Source organism: Antechinus flavipes, chromosome 2, assembly GCF_016432865.1.
Source record: "Antechinus flavipes isolate AdamAnt ecotype Samford, QLD, Australia chromosome 2, AdamAnt_v2, whole genome shotgun sequence".
NCBI lineage: Eukaryota > Metazoa > Chordata > Mammalia > Dasyuromorphia > Dasyuridae > Antechinus > Antechinus flavipes.
The window spans coordinates 162,392,129-162,414,415 of NC_067399.1; the positions used below are offsets into that span (position 1 = coordinate 162,392,129).

General features: G+C 31.9%; 1 protein-coding gene across 2 annotated transcripts in view; it reads left to right on the top strand.

Annotated features, from left to right (window-relative positions):
* KIF16B (kinesin family member 16B) overlaps positions 1 to 22,287 on the top strand; it is a 341,764-nt gene that overhangs the window by 70,601 nt on the left and 248,876 nt on the right. For both annotated transcript variants that reach the window (XM_051975895.1, XM_051975896.1), the window contains exons 10-12: positions 4,290 to 4,465; positions 11,417 to 11,482; positions 15,913 to 15,972. In XM_051975895.1, coding sequence (XP_051831855.1) covers positions 4,290 to 4,465; positions 11,417 to 11,482; positions 15,913 to 15,972 — 302 coding nt within the window. The remainder of the gene's footprint in view (positions 1 to 4,289; positions 4,466 to 11,416; positions 11,483 to 15,912; positions 15,973 to 22,287) is intronic.

The following is a 22,287-nucleotide window of genomic DNA, read 5'->3' on the forward strand; positions in this document are numbered from 1 at the left end:
TACCAGGATTTAAAAAAAAAAAAGTATATCTTTTTCTGTTTAAAATTTAGAGATAGAGATCCTACAATCATCAAATTCCAGAACTTAGCATTTTATAGATGAGGAAGCAATACTAGAGAAGTTGAGAGATTTGTTTAAGCTTTCATCTAGTTCATAGCTTTGTCCATCAAGCCAGGTTTTCCAAATCAGCTCTTTCTACAGCATCATCTCACCATTCTTGAAATCCTCTTTTTTTCTAGTTTTAAAACAGATTTTAAAAAACCCCACATTTATGTCCTAGGGAGTGAGAGATATCATTAAATTCAATATTTGAAAGAGGAAAAAAATGATTTGTCAGCATGCATTTTTGTCATCTCTTGTCCTTCAACACTTGAAGAAAGGAAGGGAAAGCCCCAAATTACTGTCTAATTTGAGAATTGTCCACCTGTGGGTGAAACAATAAGGTTAATCTGTTTGAGCTATACACATGGCACATTATTTTATGACTATTTTAAGCATGAATGAAACTTGTTACATTTGTACATTTTAAAATTTCTACCTTGATTGATGAAAGAGAACATATTTTCTCTTTTTCTCGATAGTATCTTGAATAAATCAGTAAATATTTGGTAAAGTATTCTCTTTTCCTTATGCATCAGATTAGCATAAAACATTTCAAGTACCATCTATTTCCTTGTAATGTTACAAGCTGCTTCATGTTAGTGTGAATATCCCACGGAGTCCCTTCCTTAGATTTTTCTTTGGTATCCCACCTCACCTCCAGTGGTTAAGAATAGGAATTCCTGAGTTAAAGGTCAGTGAAGCTTTTCTTGTTCATAACCTTTTCTGTTCTTGTTGGAAAATATTGTTGCTTCATTTTTATTATTTATCTTCATTCATTAAATGATGGTGGATGTATCTTCAGCCTCAGAATACTATAATGTGGCAATCTGAAAGTGTTTTATGAGAATATGTTTTAAAAAGTGAAGACCAAGAAGTATAGCAACCTTATTTATTAGTAGTGACTTTTTCCCCTCATAGAGTTAAGGGATAAAATATGATTAGACATTTAAATTTCTTAAATTATGAATATCTTTGACTTTAGTGAACTTTTATAGGTGAACAACTTCACCCTATTAGACCTATAATTATCACATGAATGCAAGAAAAGCCTATAAACATATTGTAGAGATATTTTTTCCAATGGAATCAAATTAATTATCCATTAGCATTAAATAAGTTTTTATAATACTAGGGAATAGTATAATCATATAACAAAGAAGTTGTAAGAAGCATGATTTTCTTTAATAAACGAACAGTGTATATCAGTTATTATTCATTTACATCTATACTGGTAAGAGCATGTAATTTTCTTCCTTATACTATCAATAAAGATTTGAAATGTAATTTCATTAAAAAATTAGCAAAAACCAAAGCTAGCAAAGATAATAGAAAAAAGAGGCAATAATATGGTGAGAGAGAGAAATGCATCCTAGTTGGTGTGGTAATTTCTGCTTTTCATCTCTAAGGATAGTAGTCAGCATTAACCTTGAATTGTAAAGTCGAATATTCATGTACACAGTCATCTTCAGAATAGATTTTAGCAAATAACAAAGAAAAGTCTTTCTGAAGTTGTTTGATGTTATAGTTTAAAGACCTCTGAATTGTGGAATAGGGGACTCAGCTTCTTGTCAACCTTTGTGGGCCTCAGTTTCTTTATCTGTAACAGACCGAGTTCCTGTCTAGGCATAAAATTCTGTGATATAAAGAGGGTTGCCCTGGCCATAATTTGCTCATTCATCTGTCAGAGACTGGGGAAGCTATTGAGAAGTCATCTGTATTCTAACAAAGCTATGTTTTAAACTGTCTTATATGAAGAGCCGATTTTATAAGGTCAACACAGCAGGAGACAGTCAACTCTCCTTAGCATCTGTATCTATTATGTAAGTCCCTTCGTTGCTAGAAGAGTCTTCTTTATCCAATCTAATTATCTTACATTGCAGTCAGCCCCTTTCTTTTGTCTTCACTGACTTTTCTAGGCTTTCCTTCTGGAACTGTGGCAATCCTTGATTTTATGAACAGAATTTTTTACTTTAGAATATTTAAAATGCTTTAAGCAATAAGATAGACTCTTTATTTGTGAGTTAACTTTAATTAGAATATTTTTATTTTATTCAATGAAGTGAAATTTTGTTACAAAAGTTACTTTAACAAAACTTACATAGGCTCACACTACTACCCAAACTGCAACTAGACACCAGAAAAACTAGTAGTCTCTCAAGAAGTAGAAACAAATGGGCTTACTGCACCTATTTAGCAAGACTAATTAGTTAGACTAGAGAGCTACCAGATGGCATACTTCCTGCATCTTGCTCTGCCTAGTGGATTTCTTCATTCCACTTATTCTCCGTTTCCTCCCCATAGCAATGGCTTCACTAGCAGCAGCCTTGTATTGTTCCCAGGGGGATAGCATTCTTTTTCTCCTCCCCATGAAGGAGTAACCTAGACTCTTCCCTCCAATAGAAACTTATCTTAAAATATCTTTAGGGTCTCTTTCTCCTTGTCTAGATAGCTAGAAATCTTAACAATCAAGAAGTAAACTTTCATCTGTGTCAATACATAGAAATATGTATGTGTATATTTGTGTGTGTGTGTATGTGTGTGTGTGTGTGTGTGTGTGTGTGTGTGTCTTGCTCATTTTACAGATAAGGAAACTGAGGCAAATAGAGTTAAATGAGTTGTCCAGGGTCATACAGCTAATTGGTGCTTGTCGCCAGATTGGAACTCAAAAAGATCACACACGTGTATCTGTGTGCATGCATTTATGCATACCAGTATATCAATATGTACATCACTGTATAATGCACATAAGTGTATACCATACATGTGCACACATGCAAACATGCACATACATATTTAAATGTGGATTGAGTTTGGGATATACGTGTGTGTGTTTTACTTCTTCATCGCTAAGATTATTAGTTATGAATGATAAGAACTATCAAAAACAGTATTGGTTTTTAGAAAATGCCAGTTTAGTCCATTGTTTTTGGTTTTTTTGGTTAAGTTATTCTACTTTTGATGTTGTCATATAATACTGAGGAATGAAGAAGTTGTAAGAAGCATGATATACTATAAAGAACCTAAAAGCTAAATTAAAATCCTGACTACTACTTATTTCTTGGATCATTTAGTCATTTAAACCTGTAAAATCTGTAAAATACAAAGTCTGCTAGATGATTTCTAAAGGCCATTTCAACTTTTACCTTGATAAATGTATAAACTCAGTACAAGAGCTCAGTGGAGACTAGGTTCTGTATAACTAACTTGAGAATTGAAAGACAGGTCAGTTGTAAATTCAGTCAGAAAGATATATGTGTAAGTTTATTAATTTTTTTCTCTTGAAATATATTATTTCTTTTAATTTTAAAGGCTTAGGAATATTTTTTCTGTATGGTATTAAGTCAGAGGCTTCTGGATCTTCTCTATTACCTCTGCTTACTTCATGTATTTTAAAAGAATTTCTCTTGAATGTGTTCCCATCTACATATGATAGAATCTTATAAAATACACTACATTTAGGGCTAGCAATTAGAAATACTCAAATTTAGCTATTCCTTCTTTTTCTACTTATCCTTGTAAAACATTTTGCTAAAGTGAAGGGAATTAGCTAATAAAACTCTTGGAACTTGCTTATTCCTACATGTAATATTCTGGTTAGGTTTCTGGAGGTCCTCTGATTGTAGCAAATCTTAGATATTTTAGGACAGAGTTATATCAAATCTCCTTTTTAGTATTTTGTAAATAATTATGACAACTTTTTGAATGGAGAAAAAACCAAAAAGTACATTTTCTTTTTTTGTTTGATGGAAAAATAGAATAAGAAGACCCTGTCCCATCTGCATAAAGTCCACATTTCTTGGTTAAGAAACTGCTCCTAATCAGCTCTTATTCTTTTAATTTCATGTTTTCGCTTTGTGTTATATTTCAAATTGTACTTTATTATTGAAAAATTTAATGGTAATTTTCTTTTCATATAAGAGGATCAGTCCACTAAGTCCTTTTTGTATGGCTATTAATTTCAGATTTACTAAGTGTTTAATTGTAGAATTGAGTCAAGCTAACTGAAATTTAATTTGGTAGTGAACACTCTCCTTAAATCTTAGATAATTTTTAATATTCATTACTAGAATAGTGAATGTTTATCTTCTCGACAATCTGAGGTTAATGTGACTTTTAGATTATGAACCAAGTTTGTATTAAATGAAACTCAGTGCTGGATAAATAATTTTTGAATTCATTCTTCACAGCTATTTCACCTGCCGATGTCAATTATGGAGAAACCCTAAGTACTCTTCGTTATGCAAATAGAGCCAAAAACATCATCAACAAGCCTACCATTAATGAGGATCCTAACGTCAAACTCATTCGTGAGCTCCGAGCTGAAATAGCCAGACTTAAAACTCTGCTTGCCCAAGGGAATCAGGTTAGATTTCTCTGAGATTTTATGAATAATTTTCTTTGAGTAATAGCATCTATTTCTGGATCTTAATGAGATAATTATCTCACTCATTATATTGACTTGAGTAAATAAGTGCTAGCTGAAGCTATGAATGAATAAGCTGATTTTCCCTCCTTACATCAAGTTCCAATTGGCTTTTGTAAAAGAAATTTTTTTTGCTAAATTTGATGTGATTAATAACCTAATAGATAACAATTTTGCATAAATTTTCATTGGGCCATTCAGCAAAATACAATAGACTCTTAATTCATGGTTTAGACTTGTGGTTTTTAGTTTTAAGACAAGGAAAAGTTTGAAATATGTCATTATTATACAGAAATTCATAATACACGGGGTATTTGTTTTGTTTTAATATTGTTATAATATGACTTCCTGGAGCTTCACAATAATCTATTGTTGAATGCTTACTTTTTAAGTAAGTATTTTATTCCTAGTGCCTCTTGGTACTTAGGTAATTCAGGTTTTTAGAGGAGCTCCATAACAAACTTGTTTTAATGCAGAATTTTATTCCACATAGTTTCTACCAGAAGTCTGTAGCATGAGAGTTTATATCTGCTAGAAATTATAACTCTACTTAGAGTATGAAGCTGCTTTTGCAGGAAATCTAAAATGAAATTTTTTTAAAGTTTACTTTTGAACAGTCAGAAATAAAACTTCCCTTCTTTTCCACATTCTTAGGCAGCAAAAAACTATGCATCCTCCCCCACCCCAAACATAATTATTAATATAGCTCATGTAACTACTTTTAAACTTAAAAGGCTTTTTCTGGATCATATTATCTTTCATAAAGTTGTGGTCAAGATTTCTAGTAATCTTGGAAATAGTCAGCTCACTAATAACTTTGCATTAAAGCAAGATGAAAAACAGGATAAAAGCTTGAACTTTGAAGTTTCCTAAGCCATGTAGTATGTTTTATGTTTCTTCCCTTCAAAATGCCCAACTATTGGATAAGAAAGATTCATTGAGGTGAACATTTTGTCTTCAGTTCTAAACATATTTTAGTTTTTGGAAGCTTCCATTTGTAGAATGGAACATATTAGAATGGAGGATAAATTCCTTATGCAGGGTTTTGGAATGGACTCATAATCTTACTATCCATGAACTTGAACTTGTAGGTTCATTTGGTTGATAGGTTTGTGACGCACTTCCCTGATGCACTATTTTCTAAGCCAAACTATCACTGTGAACCATTACAATATTTAAATTCTCTCCTGTGACTTGTTCTTCTTCTTTTGCATTCTACTAAGGTTTTCTTTAATTAAAAGGATAGAAATTGGGAGCAGAATAGAGCCAAGGTAGTTGGAGTAAGAGGCAGTATTTAGGTGTTTAAAGTATGGATTTTAAGAAATAAAAGATATTTGCAGTAAGAGTTTGCAGAGCATTCAAAATCTGCAGTGATTTCTAAATACAATTTTGGGAAATACACATTTGCAGAGCATTCAGAATCTGCCATGATTTATAGACACAATTTTGAGAAGTACGTATAGTGAAAAAAATTTAAGGTAGATAAACTTTTAAAAATCATGATATGATAACAAAATTTTGCAATTTGTACCAAATCTGCTAATGAAATTTTCAGGCAACCTTATAGAATAAATTTTGTTAAATTATTGATTGGCTAATTAAATTGTGAAATGGAACAGGGATACTCAGTACTTGTTGGGAAAAATCATAATGGCTTCAGTCATACTTTAATAAAGCACAAAGGTTGCAGGCACAAATGACACAGAAAATACAGCGACAAATGTTATAAGGGGGTGATGGTTACAGCAAATTGTGGGAATGGAAATAGGGTGGTACAAGAAGACATGTAGAGAAGATGATGGAGAAAGGCATAGTAAGTAACCTATGTCACCAAAAAGTAGAATTACGAGCACTTGGCAGCATAGATCCTTAAGAGTTTGGGGTCTCATTTTTATAGGGGTTTGATGAGGGACAGATTAAATATCTTTGTCACCTTGGGGTGGTTAGTGTATTAATGTATCCAAATCATCCCAAAACTGTTTGTAAAACTTTAAAATTAACTTTTAAGACGATGTGACATAATAAAATTATGTTATCAGCCCCATTTGGTGATCTGTTGGCCTTACGGTAGTTGTCTGGAACTTAATCTGCAATTTACATATCACAGGATCAAAAGACTCTAACAGCAAAGGATGGATGGCTTTCCCTAACTTAGCATATATTCTCAGGATGTGGTTTTTTGATACAATTTGCAAATTATGCTTTTGTGATTTTTGGAATGATTTGTATATGATTTTACCTATGGTGTCTTAACTGCCTGCTCTTATTACTTTATACTGGCTACTTATAAACTTAAGTACTATACTGACTGAGCATGGTGATTAGGAGGACAAGACCAAGATAGAATTTTAATGCAATTATGAGATTAGGAAACATAATCTTTAAGAATTTTAGCGTTAAAAGTAATGTTTCAGAGAAGCTGTAAAGACTTAAGTTCCAATCTTCAAAGGAGGAAAACAAATTAGAATGTCCAATTGGATTTTTCAGTTTTATTGCTTATTTCATACTCATTAATTAGAGGGAGGGACATAGTAAGATGATTAAAATTCATACTATAACAAATCATCCTTTGTCATGTGTTTTTTGGTAACTATATTTGATTTTCTGTTTTCTATACTTGAAGCAAATTTTGAGAAAAAGGACCAAAGTGTAATATTTTGTTCAATCTGGGATGTTATTGGATACACCAGTGTACTTCATCTTCACCTGCATCGGTCATAACCCATCCTTGCCATCTTACCCTTTGCAGTTCTGTACTGAATCCTTTCATAAATCATTAATAGAGGATCTATGTGATGAGCTAAAGGAAGACTTTTATGCCTTTTAAATTTTGGAATGCATGAGCAACCCTTGAGCCATCTGTGCATTATCCTTCATTTTTTAAACACTTTTATCCATCTCTCTTGCTTTTTCTATCACCTTCATTTCCAAATATATGCCTCCTCTTATAGTAAAGATTTGAAAAAGAAAAGGAGGTGAAAATAATTCAACAAAATCCACCAATGCATTGATTTAAGTCTGATAGTTTATTCAGAACTTAGTAAGGAGAACATGGAGATAAGTATATTGTCACTGTTACTATTTGAAATGTTTCTAGGCTTAGAGGAAAATCTGGTAGATTACTGAGAATTAAACAATCTCTTTTTATAAATTTTTATTTTTCTCCTATTTTTTTGAACATAACTTTTTGAAAGTTCTACTGGACTCAAAAGTATTAATATTTAGAATGTATTTCCTAGGTTCAAATGTTACCTCTGCTATTTAGTACTTTTATGCATTCAAACAATGCACTTATCCTTCCCTGGCTCCAGTTTCTATAACTATAGAATGAGGAGGTTAGACTAGTTGGCTTTTGTGATTTTATGCTAGATTATGAGTTATTAGAGAAAGTGCTCATATTCAGAGCATTAATTTAATGATTATTGATGATCTACAGCTGTGATTTTTTTTTTAAGTTTTCTACAACTTCACTATTCTTACTATAGATCGGAATGTAAATTATATAGATGTAATGACAATTTTTTTTTTCTGTTTGTCATTCTTATCAGTTCTCCACACAGCCACCAGTGATTTTCCTAATGCTCATGATCATGTTGTTCTCTGTTCAGTACATTCCAGTGGTTCTCTAGTGCTAATTTATAAACTTGTACTTGATATTTAATTTCTTTACAACATGGCCTTTATTGCTCTTTCCAGTCAATACCATCCTTCTCAACCTGCAGAATCACAATTTAGGTATCATCTTTGACTCTCATTGTTTCTCTTCTCCCGTATCTAATTTGTGCCCAAGACCTATCAATTTCACCTTTACGATATCTCTTGAATATATTTCCTTATCACCTCTTTAAACTGTCACTGCTGTGATGAAGAATTATATTGCACTGTATTGTAATAGCATGCTGGAGGATCAACTTCCTTCAGATCTCTCCATTCATCCTCCATTCAATCGTCAAAGTGATTTTGTAAAATAAAGGTCTAATCATGTCACCTAAGTGCTTGACAAACTCTAGTGTTTCCCTATCATCTCAAGGATTAAATACAAAAAACTCTGTCTTTCATAACTTAGTTCTTCCTACAGTCTTACACGTTACTTCCCACTACTTTTTCCTCTTTGCCTCATGATCTTGGCTGCAGGCATTTTCACTAGATATTCCCCATACTTAGAATGTTCTCCCTCCTCATCTTTGCCTGTCAGCATCAATCAAGAGATGGAATGTCACTTGTGAAGTAGTTTGGTGGAAGACTTAATTAGTACTTTGCATTATTTTCAGTGGAAAGCTTACATGATATTTTAAGACCAAATTTTAAGGAGTCCATCTTTTCAAAATACTCATTCTGCATTTCTAAATTGATATCTAGAGAGCTCTCAGCTTTCTAAAGAGATTTCAGAGAGTTTAAGACTATATTTGTGCCTGATCCTCTCTGGATTTTAGTTTAGTAATATTCAATTAAGTAAGCACTTAACTGTGTGCCAAGCATTGTGCTTAGCCCTCTAAAGGTGTACAATCTAATGAGTGAAGTCAAATGGAAGCTGAAAAATGGGGGAGAGAATTTTGATGTTGTGAGGAGTCCAATTAAAGAAGTGTTCCTGATGGAAAATGGAGAGTTAGCTGGAAATTTGAAATTCCAGACCTCTATAAAGCAAGACTTGGGGAGAAGGTGATTTATTCTTTAACTCTCCAATTAAAGGAGAGAGGTGACTAAGAAAGTATTGAGAAGGCATATAAAAATTGAGGTAAATTAGCATGGAAATGAGATTTCAGGTGATTGGCTTATTGTGTAGACAACATGAAAAACATACTCATGTACAGAGAAAATACTGTGCTACTATATGAATCCTCATCTCAGTTACCTGTGGGCTAGTTTTTGAAGGTTACACCTTTTTCCTTAAATGTCAGTACTTGATAGGCTGCAAAATATGGCATTGACTTTGACTTCTGGACTCATGGATCAGATGGCTCCCAGTCTCCCAGAAGCTTGCTCTTCTGACCTATTAAAATGTATAAAATTAGTACTTTTATATTGTTCTCTACCTCTGGGGCTATTTCCATTATTACAGTCAATCAAAGAGATTGCTGTTTACCAGTTGGTTTTTAGACTGGAACCAGTTATGGAATGTTTCTGCATGCTTCATGGTCTCTCTGATTTTGATATTTCCCTTCTTAGCACATTGGTTAGGGTAGTGCATAGTTAGGTGCCAAAGGGTAATACAAAGCTCTCATTGATATCAAATTAATTAGAATCAATGACATTTAAAACCAAACATCCATGGTGCTGTTTGGAGGGTGAAACCAATTATTTGGGCAGCTAATTTCAGGGCCTAATTTGGGAAGGATAGACATGATCAGCAGTGCATGAAGAAGAAACATATTCTCTTTATATTTTGTCAACAAGATAATCATTATTTTTTATTGGTAACCAGCTATATGTAGTGTCTGCATTCATTTTGTCTTTAACTTATTTCATTGAAAAGGCGTTATGTGCATATTTTACTGGATAAATTTTCAGGATATATACTTTATTCTCCTGATTTTATGATTCCATTTTCCTGATAGGGAAAAGACCACAAATATTTCCAAACCAAGAATATTACTAAGCAAATCCAAACTGCGAAACCTTTTTTTCCCCCCATCATTTCCCCCAATTTCTTGTTTTTGTTTTTAAAAAGTTAATAAGCACTTATTTTCACTTTCTACCACTCCACCCCACTACCTCTAGAAAAACGAAACAAAACAAAACCCTGGTTATAAACAAACAAAATTAAATCCTATAATGACTGTGTCTAAAATGGGTGTCAAATTCTTCATATTGAATCCATTTTCTTTTTGTGAGGAGGTAGATTGTGTTGATCAGAGTTCTCAAGTCTTTAAGAAAGTACGTGTGTGTGTGTGTGTGTGTATGTGTGTGTGTGTGTGTGTGTGTGTGTGTGTGTGAAATTGCTATTGTTGCAGAAGAGGAAGGGGGGTGGGAGGGATGAGAGGGCAGAGAACTTCATTCTGTTACCTTTTTATCAAACATGATTTAAATGCTAATAAAAATCAAATCCTATGATAAACTTAATATGTAAAAATAATAATGAGGGTCTACTGTAATGAACAGTAATCATATTGTGAAGCATATAGTTGTATGAGACTATATAGACTTATCCTAAATTAATTAATTTTGTAATGCTTGAGTAAGTTGGCAGGTGTTCTTAAATGCCCATTACAGCATATAAATTCCTATATTATTTTTAGTGTGGGCAATTTTATATTCCCAGAATATTGTATTCCAAATAATACCATGGTTCATTGAGAATATTAGTTACCCTAAGCTTTAACATTGTTTGATTTTTTTGTCATTATTTATTTTATATTTATAATTAAAAACAAAATTTCTATGACAAAAATCATGTCCAATGTGTACACATATTTGAAACATTTTCAAATACATTTTATGAATATGCTATTTTTATATAATTTATTAATAGAATCTCACATTTCCTTCACTTGCTTTATTAAAATTTGATTGTTCTTTAAGAAGTCAAGTTATTAAAAAGTGTCAGATTTGATAGTTATGCAAGTATATATATATGTATATATACTTGCATATGTACGTATTTATTCATAAATATACATGGACATATTTTTATCATGAATATTACCTATAGATTTCCTGTATTATTCAGATAAATTAATATAAAGCAACTCATCGGGTATATAGATTTAATAATAGTATATTTTTATATATAGTAGGAGATAGTGGAGGAATCGCTGTTTTAGTTCTAGCTATAGTATTAAACAGAGAATACTACTTTATACAAATTGTGTATCCTTTTTTATATGCCAGTAAAAGTGTGTCCTGTACTTTACCATTCTTTATTAATTATGCTTGTTTATATTTTAATTTTAGATTGCACTATTAGACTCACCAACAGCTTTAAGTATGGAAGAGAAACTTCAGCAGAATGAAGCAAGAGTAAGTACTAATTTGTCATGTTCTCTATAAAGAACCTGTAGTACTATAAGCCCTTTCTGTATACATTTTATTTTAGAATCAACATTTAAGACTTAAATATATTTTTTCATAATTCTGCCTTTTCAAGAAAAGTCAACATTTGAAAAGAAACATACTACTGCTCTTTGATTTTTGATATTAATTTTTGGACACAAGTTTGTTGATAAAAAGAAATTTCCTCTACCAGTGTGGGTTATTAACCCCACTAATATAGTTATGCATTTAGAGAAATGCCTGGGATACTGAGGAGTTCAATAACTTTCCTAGGGTCTCTTAGAATAGTGTGTCATAAAGAAGACATTAGATTTGTAAGTTTTTTTGACAGCAGGGACTGTTTTTTACCTTCTGTTCTGTCCTCCATTGCTTAGCACAATGTATACAATCTGTACTTTATAAATGTTTATTGATTGATGGATTGATATTGCCTCTATTGTGCTTTTGGTTCAGGTGATAGGAAAGAGAATAAACATTCATATAGTGCCTACTATATCGGGGCACTGTGGCAAGTGATTTACAAATATTATCTCATTTATCTTCAAAACAAGTCTGGGTATGTGTTGTTATAATCCCAATTTTATAGTTGAGGAAACTGAGATGTTATAATTGAGGAAGCAAAATAATTAACTTTAATTAAGATATATTAGAAGCTGGAGAAATTTAAAAGGTCATTTGGATTATCTACATAGTATAGAAATTATAAAAACTCATCTGCATTCCATGTAATGAAGCTAAGAATACAGCAAAGGACCCTGTAGCCAAAAATCTTGATGTGTTAGAAGTGTAAATTACATGGCAATCCAATGCCTGCTATCAAATTACAAGTTTAAAAGTTATTTAAAATATGTCGCATCTCCTTTCTCATTCCTTTAACTTATTTTCTTCTCATGAGGTAGTCTAAAATTTTGTAGTTACCTATCTTATAAAAACAGCCTACTTCCATTCTATTGTAAGCTGAAAATAATATATCTAATTTACAAATGTAACATAATTTGAAAAAATAATTTCTGAAAGTCAATGAAGGTATATTGATAGTTATATGTATTTCTGAATACATGTAGGTGCTTGATTAGTTGGGAAGGAAAGCAAAATTTATCAGGTTTAGCTTAGACTGTAAATGGGAAGAGCGCAATGAGTAATCGGAGTTTAGAATAATATTGACAATGAAAGTAGAATAGTCCATACTCTAAGGACTAAATAGAATCTTGGGTGAGGTGAAGCTTTTTGAAAACTAGTTTTATTATTGCCTGACTAAATATAATATATATTTTATAATGAGAAAAAATTATAAAAAGCAGATTATTTTTAGAAACAATTTTGGTACCACACTTTTATTTCATATCCCAAAAGATTAAATTAAAGTAAGGAGGAAGATCCCTTAAGGGAATTTATTGTACAGTTATCTGACAAACAGATGACCCTAACATAGATTGTATGTAGAATGAACATTAGTATAGACATTCATTTGGAATGACCATTTTCCTCCTGAAATGTTTACCTTTTTAAACATAATTCTAGTTTGCACACTAAAATTTTTAAATTGCATTTTTAATTACATCTTAGAGACAGTATGATATTGTTTCTCAAAAGCTGCTAAAAAAGTTCACTAGTAAGATGGAGCTCAGATTCAAACACATCATCTATTCATGTACCTGGGCCAGTCCCTCAGCTGTATGTTCTTTGGACTCCTCTGAGAAAAATCCAGAGAAAATGTTTACCTGCCTTAGGAAGAAAATTTTCCCTTCTGCCCATGAAATCATGTATCTTGTTCTGATAATAGTTGTCAGCAATATTCAGCTTAGTTTAATGGAAAATAGATTTGCATTGACAGAAACCCTTACCCATTTTGCTCAGAAATCTTGTCGTATTTAGGAAGACCTCATTCTAGTTTTTTGCTATTTTTGTTTAGTTCATGCTATTAGTATTAAAAATCATTACTATAATCATAATGATAAAATTGCAGCTTTTTAAAAAAGGTTATATTTCCTATAACTATGTGTAGATTATGGTAATCAAAGTTTCTAGCAAAATATTGCAGTTTTTTTTTTAAATGTTAGAATTATTTGATTATATTTGAAAAGGGATTGGATAACGCTTCTTTGATGAGAAATTTCTGGTAGTGTGGATGTTTTGCATTTCAAAAAGAAATTTCTAACAGCTGCTAACTCTTTATCCATAAGTGATTTTGTACATTAATTTTGTATTCCCATCTTCTTAGTTTCAGTTCTTCGAAGAAGGAATGATATTATTGGTATTTCAAATCAGCTTCTTTGTGCACATTTTTTTTGAGTCAAAAAACCCCAACAATATTGATTGTCATATAATTTATATTTTTACTATGAAAGATATCTGATGTTGGAGTATCCCTTAAGACTTGGCCTTAACTCTGGAGCAGTTAGTACTATTATTTTTCCTTTCAGATTTATTAAGAAAAAGACAGGTATGTCAGTAAAGCAATGCAGTGCTTCTTATAATTGTTTTCTTAGATATTAAAAAGATCCTAAATATTGGAATTAAGTAGTCACTCATTTATTATTAGTTCCATACTCATGAACTGTGAAAGCACTTTACATATTTGTAATCTGCTAACCTTACATTTTTCTTATGTAAATGGCTTATGATCCTGGACCCTATTCTTTGTCCTCACTATGACCTCCAGTACCTTTTGGTTCTTTTTCTTCTAACTCTGCACCATCCTTGAGTGTGGGAACATGGGAGTCTCTTTCCCTTTGTCTGTCACCTGTCATGCCTTTCTAATCCCTAACCTTAGGTTACCCCTTCCATCTGCTGTCTCCATTCTTCCACTCAGGCTGCTGAATTAAACTGGAGAAAAACATGACACCATTCTGATTGCATCCACTACAAATTGATGTTATATAATCAAAGCAATTCTGTGAGTTAGGTGTTGCTATTATCCCCATTTTACAAATAAGGAATTGAGGTCCTGGGGAGATCAAGTCACTTTATCAGGGTTGTACAACTTTGTGACAGGATTGAATGCTGAGTCTAACCTGGTACTTACTGTACCACTATACATAATCTTTCTTCTTACTATAGTCATCTGTTCATGATATTCATATATTCAGCATTATAGAGTTGGAAATGACCTCATTGGTTATTGAGGTTCATCCCCTTTGTTTTATAAATTAGGAAATTGAGGTTTGTTCAAGGTCACACCTTTGACAAGTGCTCAAACCAGGATTTAAAATCGAGCATCTTCTGAATCCAGATCCAGAACTCTTTCCCCTCCCTGAGTGTAGAAATGCAGGAATTAAAGGCATTCTCAATGACATGGGTAGCTAAAAGATAGATGTGTTTATTATTGGAAGCTCCAGCAAGTTGAAAGAGAATAGGGAGGAAGGAAGGGATGGCAGCAGTAATGGAGATGAAAGCAATTTTGAAAAGGTGAAGTCTTTATACCATGCTGCTTCTGAGCTCCTCTAGTTCATCTGTTCTAATGTATGTTTTATCCACATAGTATATGGTTTTTAGTTTTTTCCTGTGTTTCCCCTAATTTGGGGATTATATTTGTACTTTTTATGATCTATTTTAATTGCTTTTTAAACAACTAGAATTACATTATTATATTGCATTAGACTACCATATTATTCTCATTTACCTTGAAAATAAACATTTTAAACTAATACTACTTTGCATTATTGCATAGTTCTGGAAAGTTGTTCAGGATTCAGATTAAATGACTTGCTCAGAATTAGAAATTTAGTATGAGAGGCAAGATTTGAATTTTGTCTTCCTGTCTCCAAACCTACCACCTGATCCACTATGTTGCTTCTGTATTGGTGTGTCAGATCATAGATATTTTAAAAAGTATATCCAATGCATATTTCACAATTATGAAAGAAAATTGATCCTATTAAATGTCTGCCTTTATTACAACAGCAACTGACTTGTAAATTAAAAAAAGACAGAACTGAGACTTGGAAAATCTATTAATTAGAGACTGATGCAGATTATCTCTAAAAGAAAACTGCAATCTCAGAGATTGTCTAATCACTACATTTAATTATAAAGAAAAGTAAATCTCTATTTCCTAGTACGTAAAGTATAGTCTAGCAAAATTAACAATTAAATAGGAAGCTGCCATCCTTGATTATCTAAGGTTGATTAATATCTATAAAAACTGCTTAAATTTGTGCAATGCAGACTTAAAACTCAGAGCTACATGTACAAATTTTTGATTTTATTAGTTCTTCAATAAAAACAACTACAGAATGACAAAATCTTTTGAATTATTTTTGGGAAGTAGTTGGAGTATTTTGCTTGAAAATTATAATACATGAATTTTTAAGGATTAGGAAATTTTGTTGGGTAATGTGAGAGTCCTAGAAAACCTTTTTCATTGAATTTTCATTAAATTTTTATTTCATTTTCAGGTGCAAGAATTGACCAAAGAATGGACAAACAAGTGGAATGAAACTCAAAATATTTTGAAAGTAAGAATTCTTTATAGCTTATGACATGTTGTCTTCAGACAATTTTTTTTTTTCAAATGTTGCTATCATATACTTTGCTGGAAATAATGTGAGTGAAATTGTTTAGTATAATTTAATTTCTTTAAAAATTGTTCTGCATGATTAGGAGAGGCAAATAAGCATTAAAGTTACTTTGGGGATTTATTATGTTTGTGTTGAGAATTGTGAAATTCCTGTTGGATCTTTTCTATTTTTGACTCGGCAAAGCACAGAAGTCTGTTAAATATTCAAGAGCATTTAGTATTTGAGTACATCTCTGTGCTTGTGCTAAAACTATTATGAAATGTGTTATCAAATCAAAGACTTGAAAGAAACTATATTAAAATTTGCATCCCTTGCATGATTGGTTTTCAAAAATTGCTAAATGAATAATTTTTAATAGGTTTTTTCTTACCTTTCTAAATTCTAGACAGACAGAGGTGATATAAGTTTCTGGCAGGAGAAATTACACAAGGATAGCTTTGTAGTAAAGAGAACCTTTTTAAAAAGAAAAACACTCTCTTTTTACAACCTCCCTAATTATAAGTATAAGATGCTTCTTGTTTTCTGTCTTGTCCAACTTTATGCTGATTGCCACAATGGTGGAATGCTTGTTTGAAAGACTTTTCTTTGGTTGAAAATCTAATCCTAAAATCTTTGTTTATTTTTCTCTTGTGATGAAAAGTGATAAAAAGATTGTCTTCTTAGGATTCCTATTTCTGGCATATTGTGGAAAAAATATTTTCTATAGAGCTAAAAATGGCCTATTAGTAAAGTTTCTTTTTGAATCATGGTTGTGTAGCTAAAATCTTAGCAAATATTCATCAAGTGTATCCTGTGCTAGACATTCTGTATATTAGAATGATTCATGACACAGCCTTTCCCCTTCAAGGAATTAAAAATTTTTTTCATATAAATACAATCATTGTTCTAAAAAAGCTTTTACTGTCTAACAGAAAACAATAAGCATAATAAGTACAAATAAGACCAACATGAAAAGAGCTTATGAGATGTTGTAAATAGGAGAAAGATTACTTTCACCTAAGGAAGTCATCAGAGAAAGCATAGTGGAATACGTAGTATGTGGATTGAGCCTGGAAGGAAAGGGGCTATAATCAACTGGATAAGATAAAAGAAGCCCATGTTAGCTACAGAGGACAACTTGAGCAAAGACATGGAGACAAGATAGGATAAAAATGATTCATAGAGTAGTCTGTTCTTGCTAGAAATAAATTTTTTTTTTTTAGGTAGACTTTTGAGAAACAGTCAAAATTTTTTAATAGAATAATACAATCAGAATGGTTCATTATGAAAAGTACTTGGTTGGGGTTGTGGAGCGAAAAAAAAAAAGATCATTTAGAAAATGAGGTTAAGCTAGAGATAGGAAGAGGAAGTGTTGTGCTAGTCTAACTGATATAGAGATAAAATAATAGGAGGAAAAAGAGGATTCTAATTTGAAAGCATGTTAAGGTTAAGAGTTCATTTTCTCCTTTAGTTTGTTTTCTTTTTTTTTTTTTTAACTCCCTTCCTCACTACTCTTTCCAAGAAAGTGAGCATTTTGATATAGCATGTTTAGTAATGCAAAACATATTAATGTATTTGTTATGCTGTGAAAAAAATTCACAGACCCAAAGGAAAAAAAAAAAATTCCAAAACTCAGACTCTTATCAGTTCTTTCTCTGGAGGCGGATAGCAATTTCATAAATCCTTTGGAATTGTCTTGGATCATTGTATTTTTTAGTTATTCATCATTGAACCATGTTGCTATTATTGTGTACAATGTTCTGCTTCAACTCCTTTTACTTTGTATCAATTTGTGTAAGTATTAACAGATTTTTCCGAAATCTTGTTCATCCTTTCTTATACAGTAAGTATAAATATAAGTAAGTATGCTCTTAAAGATTTTTGAGAACCTTCTCAAGAGCATTTGTTTATGTAGATAATATCTATCAATATTTATTGTATTAGAAATTAAGGCATTTTAATATTACTATGAAAGCAGTTTTGATCTTGCAGTACCTCTTGACTAGTTGCCCCCAGAGCAACTTGGAAAATCACTGTAACTTTTACAGTTTCATTTCTTTAGTCCTGAAGAAAAGTTAGATAAGTGGCCTGATACAGTGGAAAGAATGCTAGGATTGGTATCAAGAAAACTTCTAATACATGCAATATTATTTTGGGTAGGTCATTTAAATTTTTATTTTTTATTTTATTTTATTTTTTTTTCTGAGGCAATTGGGATTAAGTGACTTGCCCAGGGTCACGCAGCTAGGATATGTTAAGTGTCTGAGACCAGAACTGAACTCAGGTCCTCCTGACTTTAGGGCTGGTGCTCTATCCACTGGGCTGCCTAGCTGCCCCAGGTCATTTAATGTTAATAAACTTCAGTTTTCTCAGCTGTAAAATACAGGAATAGTCATACTTATTGCCCTTACTTCAACATGGTTGTTGTCATGATGAGAAAAGGTAATAGTTATAAAATAATTTGCACATCATAAAGTATTATATAAATAAGTTGTAAAACCTCATGTATACATCCTGTTTCTATTTCAGTGTTGAACTTTCTATAATCACATAACTTTTGCATTAGCTTTTGGACTTTCTATTTACTGACTGACTCAAAAATTTTGGTCAGCTGAAAATAAAAAAGATCTTCCTGATCCTTTAAGGAAGATATAAGTTTTACTGATACTTTTGGTCTACGTCATCATTTCTTGACTATTTTTTCAGGCATTTGAATTGCTTTAGGAGTTGAGAAAATTATTATTTTATGCTGTACTCAAATTCAAAATTTTGAATTACCAGGGACTGCTGGAGGCCTAGATGAAGTCTACTTGGTCCCATAAGTTAATGAGAAAAATGAAACTTAAATTTTTTTAAATAATCAGATTATTTATTTTTCCTGTAAATGTTATCAAGAAACTATTGTACATGCAGTGTATAATAACATAGTGCCCAATCTTATAAAAATTAGTAACTGAATTCTGTCATTCAAAATTCCTATAACTGAATAAGTGAAAAAGAAATTTGAATAAATTTTCAAATTATTTTTATTGAACATTTATACTTCTCAAGTGATTAAATCTAAACATTCCATTAAGACTTTTGGAATATCCTGTATACATATTAATGCAAGTAAAACATAAAAATATTTTAAAACTCAAATTATATTTCCTTCATTAGGATCTTGGCAGTGCTTATAAGTAATGAATTTATGAATCTTTTAAAACTGGTAATCATTTTCACCCTACTTTATGTGGGTCCTGATGGATGGAGTAGTAGATTTGGATTCCAGATATATTAGCTCCTCTTGTGACTTACTGTATATTAATAAAGAATTTCTTGAGTTTCCTGTGCTGTATTTTCCTATTTTGGAAAATGGAATTTTTACCTTTGCTCTTCTCTATTTTGGAGTTCATTAGATTTTAGAAATTGTAAAGTATTTTCTCTTTAGTTAGTTGTCTTTTATGTGAGTGGCTTTATTGACATAATCCCTCTTAATGCTTGTTCCCCCCTCTGCTAAACAAACAAACAAATAAATAAATTTCTAATTTATCCTGTATAGCTCTTGTTTTTACATAATTTACATAATTATTTGCATGTTTTTCTTCTTCATTAGACTGTGAGCTCCTTGAGAACAGGGACTATCTTTTACCTTTGTATCTCTAATATTTAACCTCAGTTCTATTCTACAGAAGCATGTTGTACTAATTGCTTAGTTTTGGAGTTGCTTTATAAAGCTAAAACTTAACACTACTTCAGTGTCCATTTATGTCTTAAAAAAAAAACAAAACACCTCACTGGAAGTGACTAAATTCAGAGAAAGGATCCAGAACCATTCTCTTTCTCTTTCTTCTTTCTTCTTGCAACTGATTTGTGTATCCCCTTTTGATGCTTCCACACTGATATATTATAATTTTTCTTAAAGGCTATGGAGCATGCTATCATGACTTCTAGCTAACTCTTGTTAGCTTTTTGCTTCAAAATAAATCATAATTAGCTTGGAATATAGCATAGAGCTGGAAACTTCCTGGAAGTGGCTTGCATAGAATGGACTGCTTTTGTTTAATGCCTGGCCAGAGATTGAATTGGGAATTTATAGTGAGATCTTCTTTAGAGGACTTGGTTCATTTTTTAAATTTGATGTATCTCATCCCCAACTAGAGAAGATTTTATTTCATTATTCCTTTAATGTTCATATAGAAGATTCCTGATAGTTATTCATGAGGATCTACTGAGAAGCATGTTGAGTAATCTCATTGTGAACTACTTTATGAAAATAGTATAAAGTTGTGGTGCAAAAACCCACTAAATGCTGTAAATTAACCATGGCTTTATCATATTTTAATTGTATGAAATGTGTCAAATCAAGAAAAAGCATGACATCTTTTTTTTACAGCTGAGACAATGTGATTTAATGAAAAGAGGATGTCATATATTCTATTAATTTATTGTTCATGGTCCTACCTCTTTAGGTCTTAGTTTCTATCATTGGTAAAATGGTGGATTTGGACTAGATGATTTCTGAAGTCTTTTTTAGCTCTAACATTCTATGAATCCATAGTAATGGAAGTATGTACTTAGTAGGTACTATTATTAGAGTTTAAATAGGAATTACATTACAACTTAAATACATTACTTGAGGCTGGGTGAGAATGTTAAATGGAGACTGTCCATATGAACAACAATATACTGTTGAAAAGAAACTCCCATTATAGTTAGGATCTTTTTGGAACTTTTGTATAATAATGAGAAAGCAAAATTATTTTTTGTTTAGTTGTAGTTGGTTTGATTTTTCTCTTGTTGTAGACCGTATCTTTTAGAAAATTGATTGTTTCTATATTCCATTAAGATACATTTAAGTAATGTTATTTCATTTTCTTTTTTTTTTTTTTTTTTTTTTTTTTTTTTTTTTTTTAATACATTTTTTTTTTTTTTTTTTTTTTTTTTTTATAATAAATTTTATTTTATTTAATAATAACTTCGCATTTACAGAATCCATGCCAGGATAATTTCTACACGACATTATCCCTTGCAATCACTTATGTTTCGTTTTTTCCCCCTCCCTCCCTCCTCCCCCCCCCCAGGATGGCAAGCAGTCCTATATATGCTAAACATGTTGCAGTATATCCTAGATACAATACATATTTGCAGAACCAAACAGTTCTCTTGTTGCACAGGGAGAATTGGATTCAGAAGGTAAAAATAACTCGGGAAGAAAATCAAAAATGCAAATAGTTCACATTCATTTTCCAGTATTCCTTCTTTGGGTGTAGCTGTTTCTGTCCATCATTTCTCCAATGAAACTCAGTTAAGTCTCTTTGTCAGAGAAATCCACTTCCATCAGAATACATCTTCATACAATATCGTTGTCGAAGTGTATAATGATCTCCTTGTTCTGCTCATCTCACTTAGCATCAGTCCATGTAGGTCTCTCCAAGCCTCTCTGTATTCATCCTGCTGGTCATTCCTTACAGAGCAATAATATTCCATAACATTCATATACCACAATTTACCCAGCCATTCTCCAATTGATGGGCATCCATTCATTTTCCAGTTTCTAGCCACTACAAACAGGGCTGCTACAAACATTTTGGCACATACAGGTCCCCTTCCCTTTTTTAGTATCTCTTTGGGGTATAAGCCCAATAGAAACACTGTTGGATCAAAGGGTATGCACAGTTTGATAACTTTTTGGGCATAATTCCAGATCGCTCTCCAGAATGGCTGGATTCGTTCACAACTCCACCAACAATGCATCAATGTCCCCGTTTTCCCGCATCCCCTCCAACATTCATCATTGTTTTTTCCTGTCATCTTAGCCAATCTGACAGGAGTGTAGTGATATCTCAGAGTTGTCTTAATTTGCATTTCTCTGATCAATAGTGATTTGGAACACTCTTTCATGTGAGTGGTAATAGTTTCAATTTCTTCATCTGAAAATTGTCTGTTCATATCCTTTGACCATTTATCAATTGGAGAATGGCTTGATTTTTTATAAATTTGAGTCAGTTCTCTATATATTTTGGAAATGAGGCCTTTATCAGAACCTTTAATTGTAAAGATGTTTTCCCAGTTAGTTACTTCCCTACTAATCTTGTTTGCATTCGTTCTGTTTGTACAAAGGCTTTTTAATTTGATATAATCAAAATTTTCTATTTTGTGATTGGTAATGGTCTCTAGTTCATCTTTGGTCACAAATTTCTTTCTCCTCCACAAGTCTGAGAGATAAACTATCCTATGTTCCTCTAATTTATTTATAGTCTCGTTCTTTATGCCTAGGTCATGGACCCATTT